This window comes from Rhinolophus sinicus, chromosome 15, assembly GCF_057876585.1.
Source record: "Rhinolophus sinicus isolate RSI-liver-muscle chromosome 15, RSI-T2T, whole genome shotgun sequence".
NCBI classification, from domain to species: domain Eukaryota; kingdom Metazoa; phylum Chordata; class Mammalia; order Chiroptera; family Rhinolophidae; genus Rhinolophus; species Rhinolophus sinicus.
Genome location: NC_142515.1, coordinates 27955870 through 27975102, shown reverse-complemented (window position 1 = coordinate 27975102; position 19233 = coordinate 27955870). Strand labels below are relative to the sequence as shown.

At 36.8% G+C, this 19233-nt stretch overlaps 1 protein-coding gene across 1 annotated transcript in view; it reads left to right on the top strand.

Moving 5' to 3' along the window:
* The window catches only part of HELLS (helicase, lymphoid specific), a 35289-nt gene extending 29215 nt beyond the window's left edge, over window positions 1–6074 (top strand). Inside the window, exon 22 of the mRNA XM_019739873.3 lies at window positions 3176–6074. Within this exon, the coding sequence (XP_019595432.3) occupies window positions 3176–3270 (95 nt within the window). The 3' untranslated portion in view covers window positions 3271–6074. The remainder of the gene's footprint in view (window positions 1–3175) is intronic.
* Window positions 6075–19233: the final 13159 nt, after the last annotated feature.

Genomic DNA, 19233 nt, shown 5'->3' with positions numbered 1-19233 from the left:
TTCTCATATTTTAAATCATACCAGGAGGTGCATAATACCTTTGTTTCTTATTTTTATTGAGCTAAGACTGGTCAGCACATTCAGGCTGATCTTAATATTATAGTTTCCAGTCAATCTTTTATTTATTTAACCTGGTGAAACCATCCATTGATGATGATTGTTTTGAACGATTATTTCCTTAAGGCTTAGAAAATGGTGATTTTCTTTTTCTACCTTTATTGGCTAGAATTTGTTTTATAAGAACTTTTCCTCATCAAGTCTTTGGTTACTCTGAGATACAATATATACAGGTGAGGTAGGATAAATTGCTTCATCAATTTTTAGAATAATGAATTGATGCCTATAGTGGTGACCATAAATTAATTTGAAAACAAATAATATTTAAAACTCATCATTTTCTAATTTATGACATATTACTGATATCTGTGCTTTTGATTATTTATATGTATTATATCTACATGGTGGAAATACTATATAACAGTGTGTTACTGCCCAGCTTTTCCCAACTCTACATTTAGCAACATGTTGGTATCTTGATATTAGTGATGGTAGGAATATTTAATACCATGGAAATAGGAAAAAACTACAAACCAGAGCCCTTGTGGGGTGGGGAGAGCTAATTGTTAAACATTTACCAGCGTACCACTGGTATAGTGTCATGTCTTCAACTTAAGTTTCAAATATCTCTTTAAGATTGTTTTTTGTCTTCTTACTAGTGATTTGAAAAAATTTTTACATATTGTAGATATGTGTCCTTTATATTTTCTCCCAGTCTGTGGCTTATCTTTGTAGTGTCTTAGTATCTTTTGAAGGGCGAAAGGTTTTAATTTCGATGAGCTCCAGTTTACCTTTTTTATGTTATCTGTCATGATTTTGGAATTGTGTCTAAGTAATCTTTGCCGAGCCCAAGATCATGATGTTTTCTTATAAAAATTTTAGCTCTTACCCTTTGAGTTAATTTTGGGGTAGATTATGAGGTGATGGTCTAAATTCATCTTTTTTACATGTTATCCAATTGTCCCGGCACCATTTTTTGAAAGGTTATTCTTTCCCTATAGAATTGCCTTGGCACTTTTGTTGAAAATCAGTTGATCATAAATGTAAGGGTTTATTTCTATACTCTCAATTCTGCCCCGTTGATCTTTCTGTCAGTTTTGATATTAGTGTCATTACCACACTGTCTTAATTATTGTAGCTTTGTGGTGAGTTTTGAAATTGAGAAAAGTGAATCCTCCGATTTTGTTCTTTTTCAAATTAGTTTTACCTATTCTTGGTTCTTTGTATGTTTATATGCATGCATTTTAATAATCAAATAGTTCAGAAAAATATATGAGAAAGATAAAGCAGTATGGCCAAATCTTAAATACATTATCAAATAAAAATCAGCAGTATAGAAGGTATGAAAGGATAGTGTAACATTTGAAAATATTCATATTAACTAAATAAAGGAGAGCTAGATACTTGAAAACCCATTTGATATAGTATCATAATCATCCTCATAATCCTTAGACATAGAGAAGAATGTTTTTATCTGATAAAATATACCCATCTAGGAAGCTACTACTAAAATCAGGAGTATTCAAGGATAACAGCTCTCACTCCTATTGTACATGGATGTTTTAACTAATGCTATGAAATAATTAAAATAGGCTAAAGGATAATAGTAAGAAAGGGTTCAAACTGCTTGTATTTACAGATGGTGTAATTATATCCGTAGAAAGTCCAAGGGAATCAAGAAGTTTTTAGAATAGAATTCAAGAAGGTTGCTTATAAGTTAATCCTGTGTGTCAGCAATAATTGTTTAAAAAACAAGATCTTAACAACTATAACACTATAACAATTTCTTTAAGGCCTTAAGGAAAAATTACGAAAGATAAAAGGATATTAACAGAAGGACTGAATAAATGTACAGATTTAAGCAAATTCATAGATATGAATGTTTAATATTAAAAATTAAGTCGGTATTCCCCAAATTAACTTTCATCCTTTACATTGATCTTCTAATTCAAATCCCAATGTGACTTATTAAAGAACTATTACATGCCGTTTTTAAAATTTACATGGAAAAGGACCAACAGCCAAGACAATTTTGAAGAACAACAAAATAGTCTATGCCAGGTATTAAGACTTTTTAATTAAGCCATAATAATCAAGACTGTTGAATTAGCATGTGATAAGATAAATTAACTAGTGGTCCACCAAACTTCCCTGGAAAATCAATAAATGGCAGAAATGGCATTTCTCTAAGCAGAGAGGGGAAATTCCTCTTATTCAATACATGATGCTGGGAGAATTTGTAATCAACAGGGGGAAACCTCAGACCATACTCAGGAACAGATTCTAGATAAATGAACACTATAAGTAGTCAAAACTTAAATATTAAAAGCAAAACCTTTAACTTAAAAAAATAGGAAAATATGTTATGACTTTAAGATAAAGAATTCTTAAACAAGGTAACCGAATTCACAAACTAAATAAATTGTACGTTTTATTATAATAATTTAAAGACTTCTGTAAAAATAGGCAATGCTGTAAACAGATAAGAGAACAAACCACAAAAGTTTGCATCACATAACAGATGGGAAGTGTTTATCTTAAACATCAACAAGAAAAATGGACAACATAAGAGCAGGCGATTATAAGAAGAGGAAGAAATGGCTGGTGACATACGAAGATGATTTAACCTCCCTAGGAATCAGTATTGCAAATTAAAACCAGTAGAGATTTTCTTCCACAGCCGTCATATTGATAAAAATGTTAAAGGACCCATATTGACAATGAAAGTGTATAAAGATAAATTTTCATGGTGTCTAGTTACCCAGCTTTTAAAGTAACCATGATTGAACTCTTTTTTTTTTTTTTTTTCAAACATCTCTGTGAACACAATTCAAATGGGTCTGTTTATTTCTCTATGTGTCTTAAATTCAGCAGAAGTGATTTTGATTAGCAAACGGATGTTTCAGTTTGTGTGTTCCCTGGAGGCCAGTTATAGTTGTAATAAGAGAATAGTATACTTTACTGCTTTTGCTAATATGAACTGTTAATGATTAGGGAATAAAGGGGCCCACATTTTTGACAGATGACTCATTTCTTATAACATATTGGACATCTTTTTTAAGATTCCTCTTTAGGCTCTTTTAAAAAATAAATACTTGTTTTAATATTTTTCTCTCAGATCAAATGAATGCCTCAGGACCAATTAAAGAGAAGATGGGGATTTTCAAGATATTAGAAAATTCTGAAGAGTCCAGTCCTGAATGTTTGTTTTAAATTGGAGCTAAAGAATGTCTTTTAAAAATTCTTGTTTACATCTACAGATTTATCTATATATATATATATATAGGTGTTAAAATCCAGATTGTCCACTTTACTTTTCGGTTATGTCAGATTACATGATGTAAATTGCATAATTAATAGGTGGTAATTTTCTGAGCCTTATTAAGAACAAAGAAGTATTCACATTAAATTTAGGTTTTCAGTTAATTTTTCAGACTCAGTCGTACTCTTGGGTATAGCCTAATATGTACTTAACCACTGCCAAATATATACAGTCTTCCTGTGGAAGTTTAATGTCTTTTTCCCCTTATTTTCCCTCTTTCGCAGTTTAGTTCATGGGTTTTTGGTGCTTCAGTTATGGAGTAGGCTTTTGATGGGGGAAAGATTGGGATTGTTATTTCTGTTTAAATAAGAAATTGTTTGAATTTTTTACAGTCTATATCTATAAAATAGTTTACCAAATAAATGTTCATTATAAGATCATTTCATCAAATTATTTTTTCAGAAAAAATGGCTCAAGTGAAATAATAATAGCAAAAGTCTTGACTGACATTGTGATTCAATATTATTTACCTGACTTGGTTTCATTTATTACTACTATTCACGTGTTATATAAAAATTTTAACTGAATATTGAGTTAATGCAAAGAAGCCTCTGGAAGAAACTAGGGTTTTGACAAAAGCCCAGAAACTGGAAGTGGCAATATATCATGCAAAACAAGAATAGAATAAGAGAGATGAAACCCTAAAAATTTATAGTAGGGAGGTGAATAGTACCAGAGAGAAGAAAACAAGACCTAAGAATGTAAGTAATACAAAATCCATAATAGAGGAGCATAAAATGGAAACCATTTATGTCCTGTATGTGTACAGGTTCTGAGGAAGAGACATCCTGAATGCTCCCTGAATCATACATTTCTGTGTAGGTGTTTGTCATGGAAAAATGTCATTCTTCCTGGCATGTATATTCAAATGTAGATCAGATTATCTCCACTGTAGGGTGGTGCAACTAGGATAGGACTTGGAAGAAACAACTGTTTTGAGAGAATATTCAAAGAAAAGAACAGACTGCAGAACTGGCGTTTGTTTTAGTTGAAGTGTTTACCAATCACAGTCATGCTAATTAATCATTATAACCTTAGTTGCTTAGTAGTTAAAATTTTTCCTCTAAGTCTTGTCTTCCATTGTCCCAAATTCCTTGCATAGTATGTTCACCTCTGTCCTCATATCTTATACCTCCTCCCATTGTACCTTGCTCCCTGTTGGCACTGAGATAATAAAAGTCGGAGAACTTTTGAAAGTTGCCACCACTGCATTCTCTAGAAGCCTGCTAGTATCTGCTCATGTAGCCTCCTTTCCTATCACTATGGGTATGCTGTCTGTCCTAGCTAGTACCAGCAAGCGCCTCATTCCTTTTTGTGGCATACTCCTTGAAAAGTGGTCTGCATTCACCTCTGTTTCTCCTCTTCCAGTTTTTTTCCTGAACCCAGTTCAGTTGGATTTTCATCCCCATTGCTCCATTGAAATTGTTCTTAAGGTTTCCATTGACCTCTGACCTCACTGTACTTTCTCAACAGCATTTCATATAGTTGTTTACTCTCCACTGAACAGTTTCTTTAGTTTGCTGTATTTCTATCAAATACATTTTCCTGGTTTTCTTTCCTGCTTCTAACTCAGTTTTCTCTGCTATTTCTTATGTCTTTGACCTCTGAATACTAGAATGTCTCAAGTAGGACTTGGTGCTCCCTTGATGGTGTTTTTTCATTGCTCTAAGTACCAAGTATGTAGTGATGATTCAACTTTATAATCTCTAGCCAGAATCCTTCTCCTGAACTCATGTCCAACTGCCTACTTGACATTTTTACCTGGTTACCTGGTTGCCTGGTAATTCAAATTATCCCAAATCTTAACTTATGAACTTGTAATTCTCCAGCCTGTTGGCTATCACCACCCATGCATTTATTTTTAGCTTCCAAAATCTTTTGTTATCTCTCTTGCTCTCTTGACTTGGAGGTTTAATGCCTCTTTCATCCTTTTATTGTTATTTGTTTCCAGATTGTAGTAAGGTACAGAGGGGAACAGATATTCTCATTCCATGGTATTAAAACAAATGCTCCCTGCCTCATCTTACATAAAGAAGTATTCTCAACCTGTCTTCCATTGCTTGATCAAATTTTCATGAAAAATATTTTACTAGTTTTATTTGTTTCAGTGAGTCATTGTTCCATATTATTCGGTCCTGAATGTGGTGAGAGGTATAGTGATGATGGTACTTGCACATTTCCAAGCAAATATGTTTGATGGACTCTTTCAATCATGTCTTAGCAACTATATGTGACTTTTTTTAGTCTTAGCAGTTTGAAGTAATACTTTATTAGAAGCCTGAAAAGCACTAATGTTCATATTCAAAACATTATGTGTTTGTTGGTTTTAAATTCCATGCTCTATTTCAAAGAATTGTTTTGCTTTTAAGCTTCTTTTTAAGTTAATGCTGCTAATGATTCTATTTGCTTTATTACCCACTATATCCACAAATAGCATACTATGTTTTTAATACTTCACCATCAATTATGATGACAAAAATCAAGTGCAAGAAATCACGGGTAAAATTAAAAACTTGTTCTTCATTTCTTTGGAGTCACATTGTTATTACTTGGTTTATAACTACTGCTTTCAAAGATGTAACTTCTTGTCAATCAAGTAAAGCTTGTGTTTTCATTAAATACATTTTGCATCCCTAATTTAGCTAATAATGTTAACTAAACAGTTGATTAAAATTAAAATGATTTTCAAAATGAATTATAAAAGCAAATGTTTACATTTTCTCACAATTTTATATATTTTTGACTTAAAATTGGCAAACTAAGTTTAAACTACCTTACGCTGTAATGTAGTCCTACTGTGCGGGATTAGGACATGAGTTCAACAATGCCAAGCAATTGACAGCCAGACAATAAAAGCAGTCTCTTTAGGTGTTACTTGATACCAACATAATTTGCAAGTATGAGCAATAAATTACAGGTAGCTGTACTTGATTGTAAAGTGGTTGGTCATTCATATGATCTAGAATGTGCTTGTGTAAGTTTTGTTTAGGTTTAACTGAAATACATACTTAACTAATTTCTGAGCTATGTCCACAGGTTCCAGTTTGAGAAATGCAGCCCTAAAGGATAAATTAACTTACACATAATTTTTGCTAAAATTCATGACTCTGGGTCTTTTGTTTGTTTCTTCCCGAGTCTTACTACTTAGAGAGTCCTCTATATCCTTGACTGGCTTACTAAAATGATAACCACCTGAAGAGATCATTGATAGTGGGGGTATTATGTGAGCTGTTCCTCTTTAAGGTATTTCAGAACATTACTAAAATAATATATGTGTGTTCTCTTAATTCTCCATAACCCAATTAAGATGGTCAGATGGTTTCATTTCTCTTTTAGCTTGAAAAAGTTATTTAAAGAAATATAAAAATAGCATAGTCATTACACAGATATGGCAAATTTCTTTTTTACTACTGAGGTTATAACTTAGACTCAGGAGAGTACAGAAATCTGAAATGCTCAGTTTGGTGTACATGTATGTATCCATTAAAAGTACCATCCTGCCCAGATTACTATGGAGTGTTTCTGGCATTTCAGAAGGCTCTCTATGCCCTAAGTAATAACCCTACCCCAAGGTAACCACTCTCAGTCTTTATCACCATAGGCTAGTTCTACACAGCAAAATTTACGACAAGTGTAACATATCTCTCAGCACAGATAAAATAAATGGTAAGGAAACCTCTCATGAGAACAGTTACACATTTATCTTTTCTTTCCTCTTATTCTCTGCACCATTTGTTACCAGGTATTTGAGTAAAGATTTTGGCAGCTGCTGCTGCTGCAGCCTCTGCTAACACTCAAGTTTGTTTCTCTTGATACTTGAAAGATGAGATGAATCCCATCTTATGAATGTTTTATCAAAATGAGATCTCTGATATGACTACCTTTTGCTGGGGAAGGAGACACAGACTCATTTAGGAGCATGGGTTGCAGGAAGCTTTCCTTCACCCCATTTATCGCAAGGTTATGCCTTTCTCCATCTTTCATTGAATCCTCTGTACCACTAGTCATAACGAGAGTGTACTATTTGGCACAAGACAGATTTAATCTTTTCATGGGACGGATTAGAAAGTTCAAGGTCAGAGCAGACCAAAGAGGCACAAGTAATGCCACAACAAAGGAAATGATAAAGATACATTCATAATTGAGCAATTTGTGATTTGGACTTACTGTTGGGTCATGTTCCACAACTCAGATAATTGCGTGGTTAGCTCCTTGTCATTCAGGTCTCAGTTCACATTTCACTTCAAAATGAAATGTCCCTGATCACACCACCCCACAGGATCTCACTCTTCCCAATCTGTCAGCCTCTCATAATCACCACAAGACGGCGCTTATCTGTTCTGTCTTGTTTGCTATATATGAGCATGTAGGAAACATGAAATGAATAAGGTTACAAAGAAAAACCAAGTGAACACTAGGGAGTTGCCTAGAATTAAAAATGAAAGACCACAGTTTATCAGGTACAAAACAAAGCTACACTGGATTATATGCTATAGATAAGAAAGGGAAAGAATATGAAAATAGATCACCTACAAAGATCAGGTAGACAGCAAAAGTCTTATTTTAACAGCAAAATAAGCAAATTTTTAATGTGCAAGGGGGTGAAATTCCATCATAGAATTTTATATCCATCTGCAGTATTTAGAGGTGAGGGAACAGTAAAGATGTTCGGGCATATGAGTTGTCATGCAAAAAGAAAGTGGCTGGACTCAACCCTGCAACGGACGTTAGAAATATCCTAATGTGGAATCCACGTGTACTGACACTAGTACCCCACTTGGGGTCGCCCTAATTCAGTACTTCAAACCGTAGGCAATTGTTACACAGAAGTGTGATTGGCAGAGCAGTCTAATCAAGAACCACATGGAGATGTGGATCAATTTCAAGCCAGCAGCTGATGTCACTGAACATGCAGCCTACACTTGCAGAATTAGGTCTGATGTTAATCCGGAACTGAGTGCAGCCTTTGGACCACTTCCCTTAGATGAGCAGCCTCATCATTTTAGTTTTAATGTATGTATTTCTCTGAATAATTAGAAGTAAATGCTTTTCTGGCTATCAGAGAAAGGTACTTTTGTGATTTCCTCATGTTTTTGTAAATTTAGTCCCGTAATACATTCTTGTAGCTGGCTCTAGTAATTACAAACTGCTCTGCAAAACAAAGGAAATAATAGTAATTCTACCGCAAGGATGTGGTTGGTGGGGTTTAAATAGAATCTTGCACAAAAGGACATGCATTAAATTCAGTGATCTCAAAAATGGTTAAATGTTGCAGTGTACATAAAATACTTCATGCTGTGTCTGCCAGTTAATATTTAACAGATGACAGCTACCATTATCACTAGTACTACGTATTAGCAATTTCAGTAATGATCATTAGTAAACTACCAAAGAAATGGTGCTTAAGTGGGAGAGCCAAAATACAAACCATAGAAGCTTTCTGTTATGCTATTATGCCTCGCAAAATACGAAATAGAAATCTATTCCTTAGACAAAGACATCTGATTATTTTTCTGGAGGGGAAAAGGTCCTCTTTTTGCCCATTATACTTTCTACTGTGAACATGTAGCTGTAAGTCTGAGGCATTTTCCTGGCTTGCAGAACCCAAAAGAAGTTTGGCTTGAGCACATCAAGTGAGAGCAATTCTCTTAGTTCAGAGTAAGTAGACCTGTCAAAAAGCTTTGACAACTGAATGGAAATTCTTTTGGAAAAAAAAGACAAAACCTTGGTGTTAGCATATAAGAAAATACTGGATTGAAACGAGAAGACCTGGATTTCAGTTTCTGCTCTGTGCAGTGTATCAACTTGGGTAAGGTAACCTGGATAAATAAATGCTCAAACCAATGGGGCCAATAATTCCCTGCCCAGCCTAGTGTACAGGTTTCTTTTGCAAACCAAATAGTTTATAGAGTATGTGAAAAAGCATTCCAAATTATCTAGTACATATCTTTGGGATGAGCAGACCATCTTTTGTTATAGCCAGAGTCCCCTTGAAGGAAAGGAGGCCATTCTGTATATACCAATGAAGTTTCCAGTAGGAAGTTAAACCTGTGTTTGGAGCGCAAATTTGTAATGGAAAACAAGTTTTAATTTAGACTGTAGTCCAAATTACAGCTGTCCATAGGTCTCACATATCAGTATCTCTCTAACTGCTCTTTTCTTGGGTTTGTAGGTAGAACATCTGTATATCATGAAAATATGAATCACAAGAAACAATGTAGTTTTGTGATTAAGAGAATGAATTCTTGAATCAGATGTGGGATCAAATCCTCAGTCTAGTCCAAGTTAGCTGTGTGACCGTTAGGAAATCACTTAACCTCTCTGAGCCTCAGTTTCCTTATCTGTAAAGTGGGGAAACGGCAGTAATCCTCAGATTGTTGTGAGGATTAGATGGTATTATGTACAAAAAATGCTTTGTGTGGAGCCTATCACATAAGAACCTCAAATATTGTTACAAAGTATATATTACAATAGATTTGAAAGTTGCTCTAACCAAGTATCACAGAGGTGGGAAGAAAAAGGAAGTTAATGTATCTGGATCGGTATAGGGCACAACTTCCTACATTGTGGTATGGAGTTCACAAGATCCTTTCAGGGAGAATAGAGATCAAAACTATTTTCATGATAGTACCGTGACATTATTTGCCTTTTTCTCATTCTCACAAGTGTACAGAGGAGTTTTCCGGAGGCTACATAATATGTGATGACGTTGCTCTGATGGCTAATAGCATGTCTGCTTGTATATTTTTAGTTTTCAGCATTACTTTCTAATATTGTAATACTGCTCAATATAATCCTCATAAAAAGTTATTTGGGGTCCTCAGTAATTTTTAAGAATGTAAAGGGGTCCAGAGATCAAAATGTTTGAAAACTGCTGGCACGTAGTGTGTATACTGCTTCTGTAACGTTCCACGTTGTTGTTTATTCTTCACTCACCTTTATACAGAGGGTGCCAAAAAAAAAAAGGTATACACATTTTAAGAGGAGAAAACTATTAAAGTTGTAATAATATATACCAATAACAAAAGAAGAAGACAAGTCACGTTTGACTTCTGCAATTACAAGAGGTGCTCAAAGCCGTTACCATCAGCGTCCAGACACTTCTGGTTATGGCGAACTGCTGGAGCAATGTTAACCAAAGTGCACACTTGTATACATTTTTTTTGGCACCCCTGGTATTTTAAAGCACTGTGTATTGCTGTCCATACATTTAGTTCTATATTTATCTACCACATTTTACTCATCCCCTTATTCACTAAACACTTCTAGATGGCTTTTCAAAATTGCTATATGTGTTAACGCCCCACCAGCAGTACTGAATACCTATTTCTCCATACCTAGAAATGCCTATTTCTTGGTAAGGTCTCCTTACCAAGACCTTATTCACCTTTCTAATTTTTGCCATTCTGATTGTCAGAAAATGGCACCTTCTTGTTTAAATTTTGTATTTCTCCCATTTTATTTCTTTATCTTCTCTATTTTTCCTATGGTCAGCTTTGCCAGAGTCCTGCTGCTCATATGAATCTTTCCAAGAATCAGCTTCTAGTTTTGTTAAATATCTATCTCTACACCATATATATCATTGATTCATGCTTTCATCTTTAATTTTTTTCTGTCTTGTTTCTTTGTGTTTAATATAAAGTAAGCAACATCTTGAATGCTTATTTTTTCAATATTTATAATAAAGTATTTAATGATGTAATTTTTTAAATACTGTTTTAGCTGTATCTTACAAATTTTAATATGTAGTGTTTTCACTATTATTTAATTTTGTTGTCTAGCTTCTTTCATGATTTCCTTTTTAACCCAGGGTATTTTTAGTTATATATTTAGTTTGCAGGTATATGAATAATAAAGTTGCCTTTATTATTGCTTTCTCCCTGTGTTGCATTATTGTCAGAGAACATGATTTGCCTGATGTTAACTTTTTACAGTATATTGATGCTGCCTTTGTGGCTCAGTATATGGTCAGTTTCGTGAATGTTTCCATTGTACTCAAAAAGAATTTGTATTTTCTGATTATATAGGGTAAATTTCTCTATAATTAATATATTCCTATTAAATATTTTGCAAATCTTCTAAATATTTGCTTAGTTTTTGACTGCTTGATCTGCTTGGTTATTTTCTGAGACGTATATGTGAAAATCTCCAATTAGAATTGTGAATTTAATAATTTCAGCTTGGGCTTTATATATTTTGGAACTACATTTTAGATGCACATATATTCCTTTTGCCAATATATATGTCCCCAGGAAAGTTTTTGATCTGAATTCTGTTTTACCAGTTATTAATACTGCTACATTAGCATTCTTTCACTTCATTATTTGCGTGGCATATCATTACGTGTTTTTATGTCTAATCTTTCTGAATTGTTTTATGTAATATCTCTCATAGTAAATGTATTGCTAGACTTTGTTTCTACAATGTGATTAATCTAGGACTCTATCTGGTTTCGAGCTCCTCTTTATTTTTCATTTTGCACTCTTCTGAGCCCTTACATTCTGGGATTATCTTCCTTTAATTCTTAGAAATGGCTCTTCACTGTTTTTTCAAATATTTTGTTCTGTTTTATTTTCTCTTTATTTCTGGGACTATAATCCAGATGTTGGTACTTTGAATTCCATCCGTATCTCTTAAACATGTTTTTATATACCCTCTTTCTTCATCTTGCTTGCTGAATTCTGGAAGAATTTCTCAATAAGAAATAGAGTCCTAGATGCATTATGGTGAAATTTAAGAATAGCAATGGTAAACAAAATGTGTTACATAATTAAACCTTAATTAAGAGGGAAATTTACGGTTTCAATAATATTTACATGAAAATGGATAAGCGCAAACTAAGCATTCAACTCAAGAACTTGGAAGAAGAACAAAAGAACCACTTCTAGAAGCTCAAGTTGAATGCCAGTAGGACTTTTCTTTGCTTCAGGTCTGCTACCTCTTATCTGTAGATGATAAAGTTTCATTCAGTTTCCCCCTAAGTTCTTACAAGGTTTGATTTCTGGGGACAGAATCTGCCTCTGTGAAGAAGGAATCGTTCTCTCCAGCCTTTCTTTCACGTCTTTGAATTGCTTTCTGTAGGCCTTGAGCTCATCGGTTTCAAGGTTCATCAGGTCATTTGCTCAGAACTTCCCACCTCTTGCTGCCACGTCACAATCTGCCATGACAGCTAATTCTGAGCTGCTCTTCTTGTTTCTGTTGGTAAAGCTCAGTCATTTCATTCCTTCCCTCTCAGGATGTTGATCTGCCCATTGATTGAGGCTTCCTCAGCCTGGACATCTTTGTGATGTCAGGTGAGCTGTTTTTCTCCTCATCCATGTTTGTATAGGATGGATTTTTCTTGTGATGTTGGAAGTTTGAATATGCACTGGACTTTGGAGCATCCCACTGTACCTTCTGATGGGTCACCAACATTCTCTCCATCCTGTGATTCCAGGTTATCACCTGTTTCACTTCCTCCAGGGAAGCTGTCAGGACTTTGATCTTCAGCCAGCCTCCAGCAGAAACGTGGCTACACTCTCCACTCAGGCCCTAGAGCTCAGCGTGGAGACCGTGAGCCTCTTTTCAGTTTCCCACAATAATTTTAATTGTGTCTTAATCTTCTTCCATTTTGGCTTGATGGGGTTGGTTTCACCGTCCAGGGCCTGGATCTATTATTTGCAGGAACAGACACCAAATGTTCTGGGTCTGAACACTGAGGGCTTCCTTTCACCCCATGTTTTGCTTTGGTGCACGTGATGTTCCACGTCAGAGGGTTGACGTGTCCAGGTCACCAATCACTTCTGCATTTGCAACCTCTTCTCTCACAGGATGAAACTTGTTGAACATTCCATTTTGCTACAGCTCGTGCTGAACTGCTACTGGCAGGTTCCTTGTCTCCCTATAGCTGAAACCTGCCTTTGACTGCCTGAAAAATTCTACCTAAGATCAAGAGAGCAATGAGCACCTGAACCATCTCAGCCGCTCCACCATCTCCCATGAAATCCAGGGACAGTGAGACTCAGTGTCTCGTTGTCAGTGGGTTCTGCCAGGAAACCCTTCAGCATCGTTTGCGATGGCGCCAGCGCACATCGCAGGCAGGATGCAGTTCCTACTTAGTGGCTCCTGAAGCAGAGAGCTCTGCAGCTGCTCCCATGGCCAGTTGGACCACAACACGCTATGGAGAAAACTGAGCTGGTTCTGCACAGAATCACTCCTGGGGCAGACCAAGGCTGCAGGGCTGAGTGGGCAACACCATAGCAATAATGAACTAACACACCCTCCACCCTGCCCTTGGCCTTTTCTTAATGGAAATTACTTAAGCTTCTCCCTCTGCAGCCCCAGAGTCTGGAATGAACTCTCTCTTGTTGCCTATGTGGGGTCATGCTCCTTCCTTTAACAACTGTGCTGATTCGCCCCTATGGGTCCAGAACCCAGCACAGGACCCGGCCAGGATTAGAGGCCCAGTGCTCCATGCGTGTTTGTGGGAGGACTACGTGAATGAGTGAATGAATGAATAAGAGCAGGAGAAAAAGCCATCATTTATTATCCCTGGAAATTTACACATAGTGTTCTGCAGACTCAACAAGTACCTAAAACTCCTGTCAATGTGGAATAGAGACGCGATGAAACTTAAAATGGTGAAAAAATGTTAATAGTGAGTGACCATGTAACAACATTAATTAAAATTCACCATTTTGGACTACAAAGATTCTCACCATTTTGAAAAAATCATATACTATAATAGAGCACATTTCCTATAACCTTATTTGAGTATAACTGAAAACAAAGTGTGATGTAAACAGAACAACTGCTGGGAAATAACTTTTGGATCAAAGAGGGTGCTGAAACCACTATGCACAGTACTTTAAAAATACTAACCATGGCTCCGCTAATGTGCAGAATAGAGATAACCTCATTCAATGAAGAAAATTTCTACCATTTACTACTTAACACTATGACAAGCCTGTGAGAAGAGTCCAACAATAATGTAGAGAAAAAAGTTAGAAATTGAAAAGGAACACAAGGCAGAGCAATGACAATAAGAAATTTTAGCATAGAGTGTTTTAGAGCTCTGAGAATTGGAATGCTTCTTACAGAAATGTAAGAATTGCTTATAGGATGGCTATTTTTCTTTCCTAAAGATTCCCAGTGAAGTCTGTGGACTTTACAGAATGTTTCCCCAAGTAACAACTTAAACCCCAGTGGAAAAGTCACATTCCTGGGAGGTTTGGGGAGAGGGGTGTCCTGTGAGCAAATCTCACTCCCCAGAAAGGGTGCTGTGTCCTAGGAAGCTGAGAGCCTTGTGTACAAATGTGGAGGCTAAAGGTCAGATGGGGAGCTGCTGTTGCCCAAACCCCTGAACTTGCCCTCCTGGGATGCCAAGGACAGGTCTGGCCATGTGACCGCTTGGGAGGCGGGTGCTCCTGCTCGCTGGCTGTCACTAACCCATGATTCCAAGAGAGCACAGGGATGTCATATTTACTACCCTTTTCAAAGTGCGTGTACTTCCCTACATTATCCCCTGCAGAGTATGAGAATTGCATTTTTTCCACTCTTTGCCTATTCTTGTGGTTTTCAGTCTTTTAACATTGAGTCTATTTCTGAGGTACGAATGGTATCCTGTTTTCATTAGTATTTCTCTGGTGTATAATGCTGCTGATCTCTTTTTCATGGCTCTTTGTGCTTTAATTGCTTTGTTTCAGTTGTCTTTTCAAGTCTTAGGCCCCATTTTTAATTTCTTTGTGTTTTTATGATTAAGAGACATTTATTGTGTATTGATTGTGGCGGTAGAGGTTGAGTGGGAGAGGAGGATGTTGATTCAGAGGATAAGGCTGCCTTTCAATGGGAACTAGAGTCAAGACGAGTGGAGAGGGCATCCTGACGGAGGGCCAGCCAGAATGGGGTGTCACAGTCCAGGAGAGGTGAGGCAGATACAAGGACAGGTGGGGGAGCTGCCTGGTTTGTGGAGCCAGAGCCCCCCACCTGAAGAGTGTCAACATGATGGTGGCACCTTCACATGGGGAATCAGGATGAGCACGGTGAGAAGGCTTCCCTCACAGATGGGTGCCCCAGGGTGGCATATCAGAGCCTAAGCAGTGTCCACACCCAGGTGCGTCTGGCATGGTGTATTGGCGCCTTTCAGGGTGAGTAGGGCATCCACAGGTAGGGTGGCCTGATGTGGATATTGTAGGCCAAGTAGGGCAAAACTTCCTTACCCCAGGGAGGATTTGGTGGCAGAAATAAAAGATTGGTTCCATATACGGGAGTTAATCAAATACATAGCTATACCAAGGAAAATGGGAGCCAAGTTTATCACTGGCAGCAAAGGGAGGTATAAATATGGAAAGGACACAACCCCTTTGGTGTTGGATTCGAATAGGATGTATCAGTTTGATTTCATGCTCACCAGTATATGCAGGAAAATATAGTAATAAATGTAATACTCATATTTCTATGTACATAAATATGCAAACACAAGCGCGCACACACACACTCCCTAATTCTGTTCATGGAGAAGTCTGGGAGCTTCTCATAGCAATGAGCACACCTTCTGCATACATTTGACTTTTTAAGCCACATTTTTAAATAAGAACCAGGGTCCTGGGAGAAATGCCTGATGGGAGCACAGGGCAGGAGAAGTATAAGATGAGCCTGGACTACATTGTTGTGTAGATGGTGAGGAATTTCTCAAAGATGGCTGGGGAAATGTGTAAAGAACAAAGAATCCAGTCATGCTCTTTTTCGTGGTGCCTCGGAGGCAGTCGGCTGCTTCAGGATTGAGCTGACCATCTCTTTCCCAGCCACTAGCTGCCAGAAACTCATGAAGTGAATGAGGAATACAAACTTTGTACCTTTTATGAGAAGTGTATGTGGTCACAGAAGTTGCTGCTGGCATTCTCAGTGAACACTGGAAGACTTGTGTGATTCGAATCATGGTGGAAACGAAAAACAAGATTTCCGCATGAAGCAGAGTGTCTTGACCCATGGCCATGTCCACCTGCTACTGAGTAGGGGGCATTCCTGTTAGAGACCAAGGAGGACTGGAGAAAGAAAGCACAAGTCTGTTTGGGGTTGCATTGTGGTTGCCAATCTGAGTGTTCTCCACTTGGTCATTGTGGAAAAAAAAAAGGAGAAAGATATTCCTGGTCTCACTGATACTACTGTGCCTTGTCGCCTGATGTCCAAAGGAGCTAGCAGAATCCACAAACTTTTCAGTCTCTACAGAAGAGATGATGTCCGCCAATATGTTGTGAAAAAGCCCCTAAGGAAAGAAGGTAAGCAACCTACACCAAACCACCCAAGATTCAGCATCTTGTTACTCCACACATTCTGCAACACAAACGTTGGCGTATTGTTCTGAAGAAACAGCATACTAAGAAAAATAAGGAAGAGTCCCCAGAATATACTAAACTTTTGGCCATGAGAATGAAGGAGGGCAAAGAAAAATGCGAGGAACAGATTGCCTAGAGACGTAGGCTGTCCTCTCTGAGAGCTTCTACCTCTAAATTCGAGTCCAATCAAAATGAGACTTTCTAAGAGTAACAAATAAATAAGATCAGAAAGAAAAAAAAGAATCCAGTCATTAGGAGACAGTTTGAGCAGGAAAATAAATATTGATATAATGAATTATAATTCATTGAAAGTAACTGACTCCATAATTCCAAAATGATACATAGGTACATTGAAAACTTGATGATGAATGGATACTTGTATACTTTCAAAGAATCGAGCCACAAAATATTTTTAATTACAGACCTCAGGCAAACAACTTTATAGTTGCAGAGATTTCCAGACACAATCTTAGTCAAGTATCAAAGTAAACATCACCCGTAATGGGACAGATTGAAATTCTTTGTCACCTAGTAAGATGCCATGAGAAGTAACAGCATCATTCTGTTATATCCCTGCCACAGATGGATAACCTGAATTTAATCACAAAGAAACATCAGACAAATACACTGGGTGACTTTTTACAAATACCTGACCTACATTCTTCAAGAGTGGCAAGGTCAGGATGTCCAGGAAAGACTGAGGAAATGTTCCAGACTGAAGCTGACTATGGAGACATGACAATTAATAGCAACATATAAGTCTGGGCATCGGAAGTGGATTCCTAACTGGATATAAGGGATATCACAGGTACTTTTGGTGAAACATTAATAGAAATGAAGATGAAGTGGTCTGAATTCATCAATGCTAATTTCTTCAATTTGATGGTTATGTTCTGTGTATATAGGAGAATCACATTGTTTCATACCAAAATATTTCAGGTAGAGACCTTCAGGTCAGCAATTTACTCTCAAAACTCAAAATAAGGAAAATTCTTTAATACGAGTTAATACCTCCAAGTTTTCTATATACTTAGGATTTCAAATATTATATATATGAATTAATATTTTATATATGCAAACAACAATGGGCTCATATATGAACTATGCAAACCCTTCAGCAAAGAAAAATAGTGCCAATGGATACATGAATCAAAACTACAATGAGATATTACTACAGACCCATGAGAATGGTTAAATGAAAAAAGAATATTTTGGCAAGAAAGTAAAGCAGCCAGCACTTCCATGCAGAAATTCATTGTTCTCTCTATATTGTCCTTTTCTTGCTCTGCATACTTCATTCCATTATTTCTGAAACAATTGTAAATTGGTTCAACCCCTTGGATAATTCTTTAGCAGTATTGACTAAAGCTGGAAACACATGCATATCCAGCAATCACACCCGTAGGTATACACTAAAGAGAAATCCAATACATAGGGATACAAAAGAGACACATATAGGAATGTTAATACCAGCACTATTTGTAACACCACAAACTGGCATCAACCCTTCTTTCCATAATAATACAACGAAAACTGTAAATTGTGCAATAGATATAAGACAAACCACTACACAGAGAGCCCAATTTTACTGTTATTGGAATACCATGAATGAATTTCACTAACACAACGTGGAGTGAGGCAACTAGATACTACAAAAAGAGATGATGTATGATTTCATTTGTATAAGATATGAATGATGCAAAACTAATCTATGACGTGATACTGGATATATTTAGTACTCGGGAAGGTACTCAGTAGGAGGAAATAAAGAGGCCTTTTGGAAACCTGGCAGAACTATTTTTGTTGACCTGCATCTCCTTTACACAGTATACGTTCATGTGGTAATTCACTGATCTGAACATTTAGGACTTTCTCTATGAATATTATGCTACACTGAAAAGGTTTATTCAAAAAGAAACAGTGCCAATTCCCAATTCTACCCTAGCTGAAGTTTGTAGCACTCTCTCATATGGAGGACTTCACGCTGATGCCTCCCTGGCCATCCATCTGGGAAGTCCCTTTGATGAGACATTCACTGAACTTGAAAGTAGAAAGCTGGATTCTAAGACAAGGTCTTGTACTGATGACTTCATGACGCTTCATCTCACTGAGTCACTGAATTGTCCTCATTCCAAAAACTAATGTAGGGATTAGACTACAGGTCTCTGATCCTTTCTGTCTCTGACCATCTATGACTCTCATTGTACAAAAGAAAAAGGGCCAGAGAGAAGCCTCAGCAAGAGAAAGGAGGAGCAGAGCAGGGCACCCATCTCTCAAGGAATAAAATGGTTGTTTCAAAGAGAGCCATTGAGTTCATTTTAAGCAATACAAGGTAACACAGGCCTTTTAGAGCTGTGTGTTATGCAGTAAATTAATTCGGCTCTTTGTCCTGGATAAAGGGTTTATCTACACCTGGACTCACTCAAGTTCTAAAGGTTATAAAACTAAACTTTTCTGACCCCTGTCTTAGTCAACCTGTGTCACAATATCGACTCACTTAATGTTTATTTGATAGTTACTGATTAAGGTAAGTCACAGAAT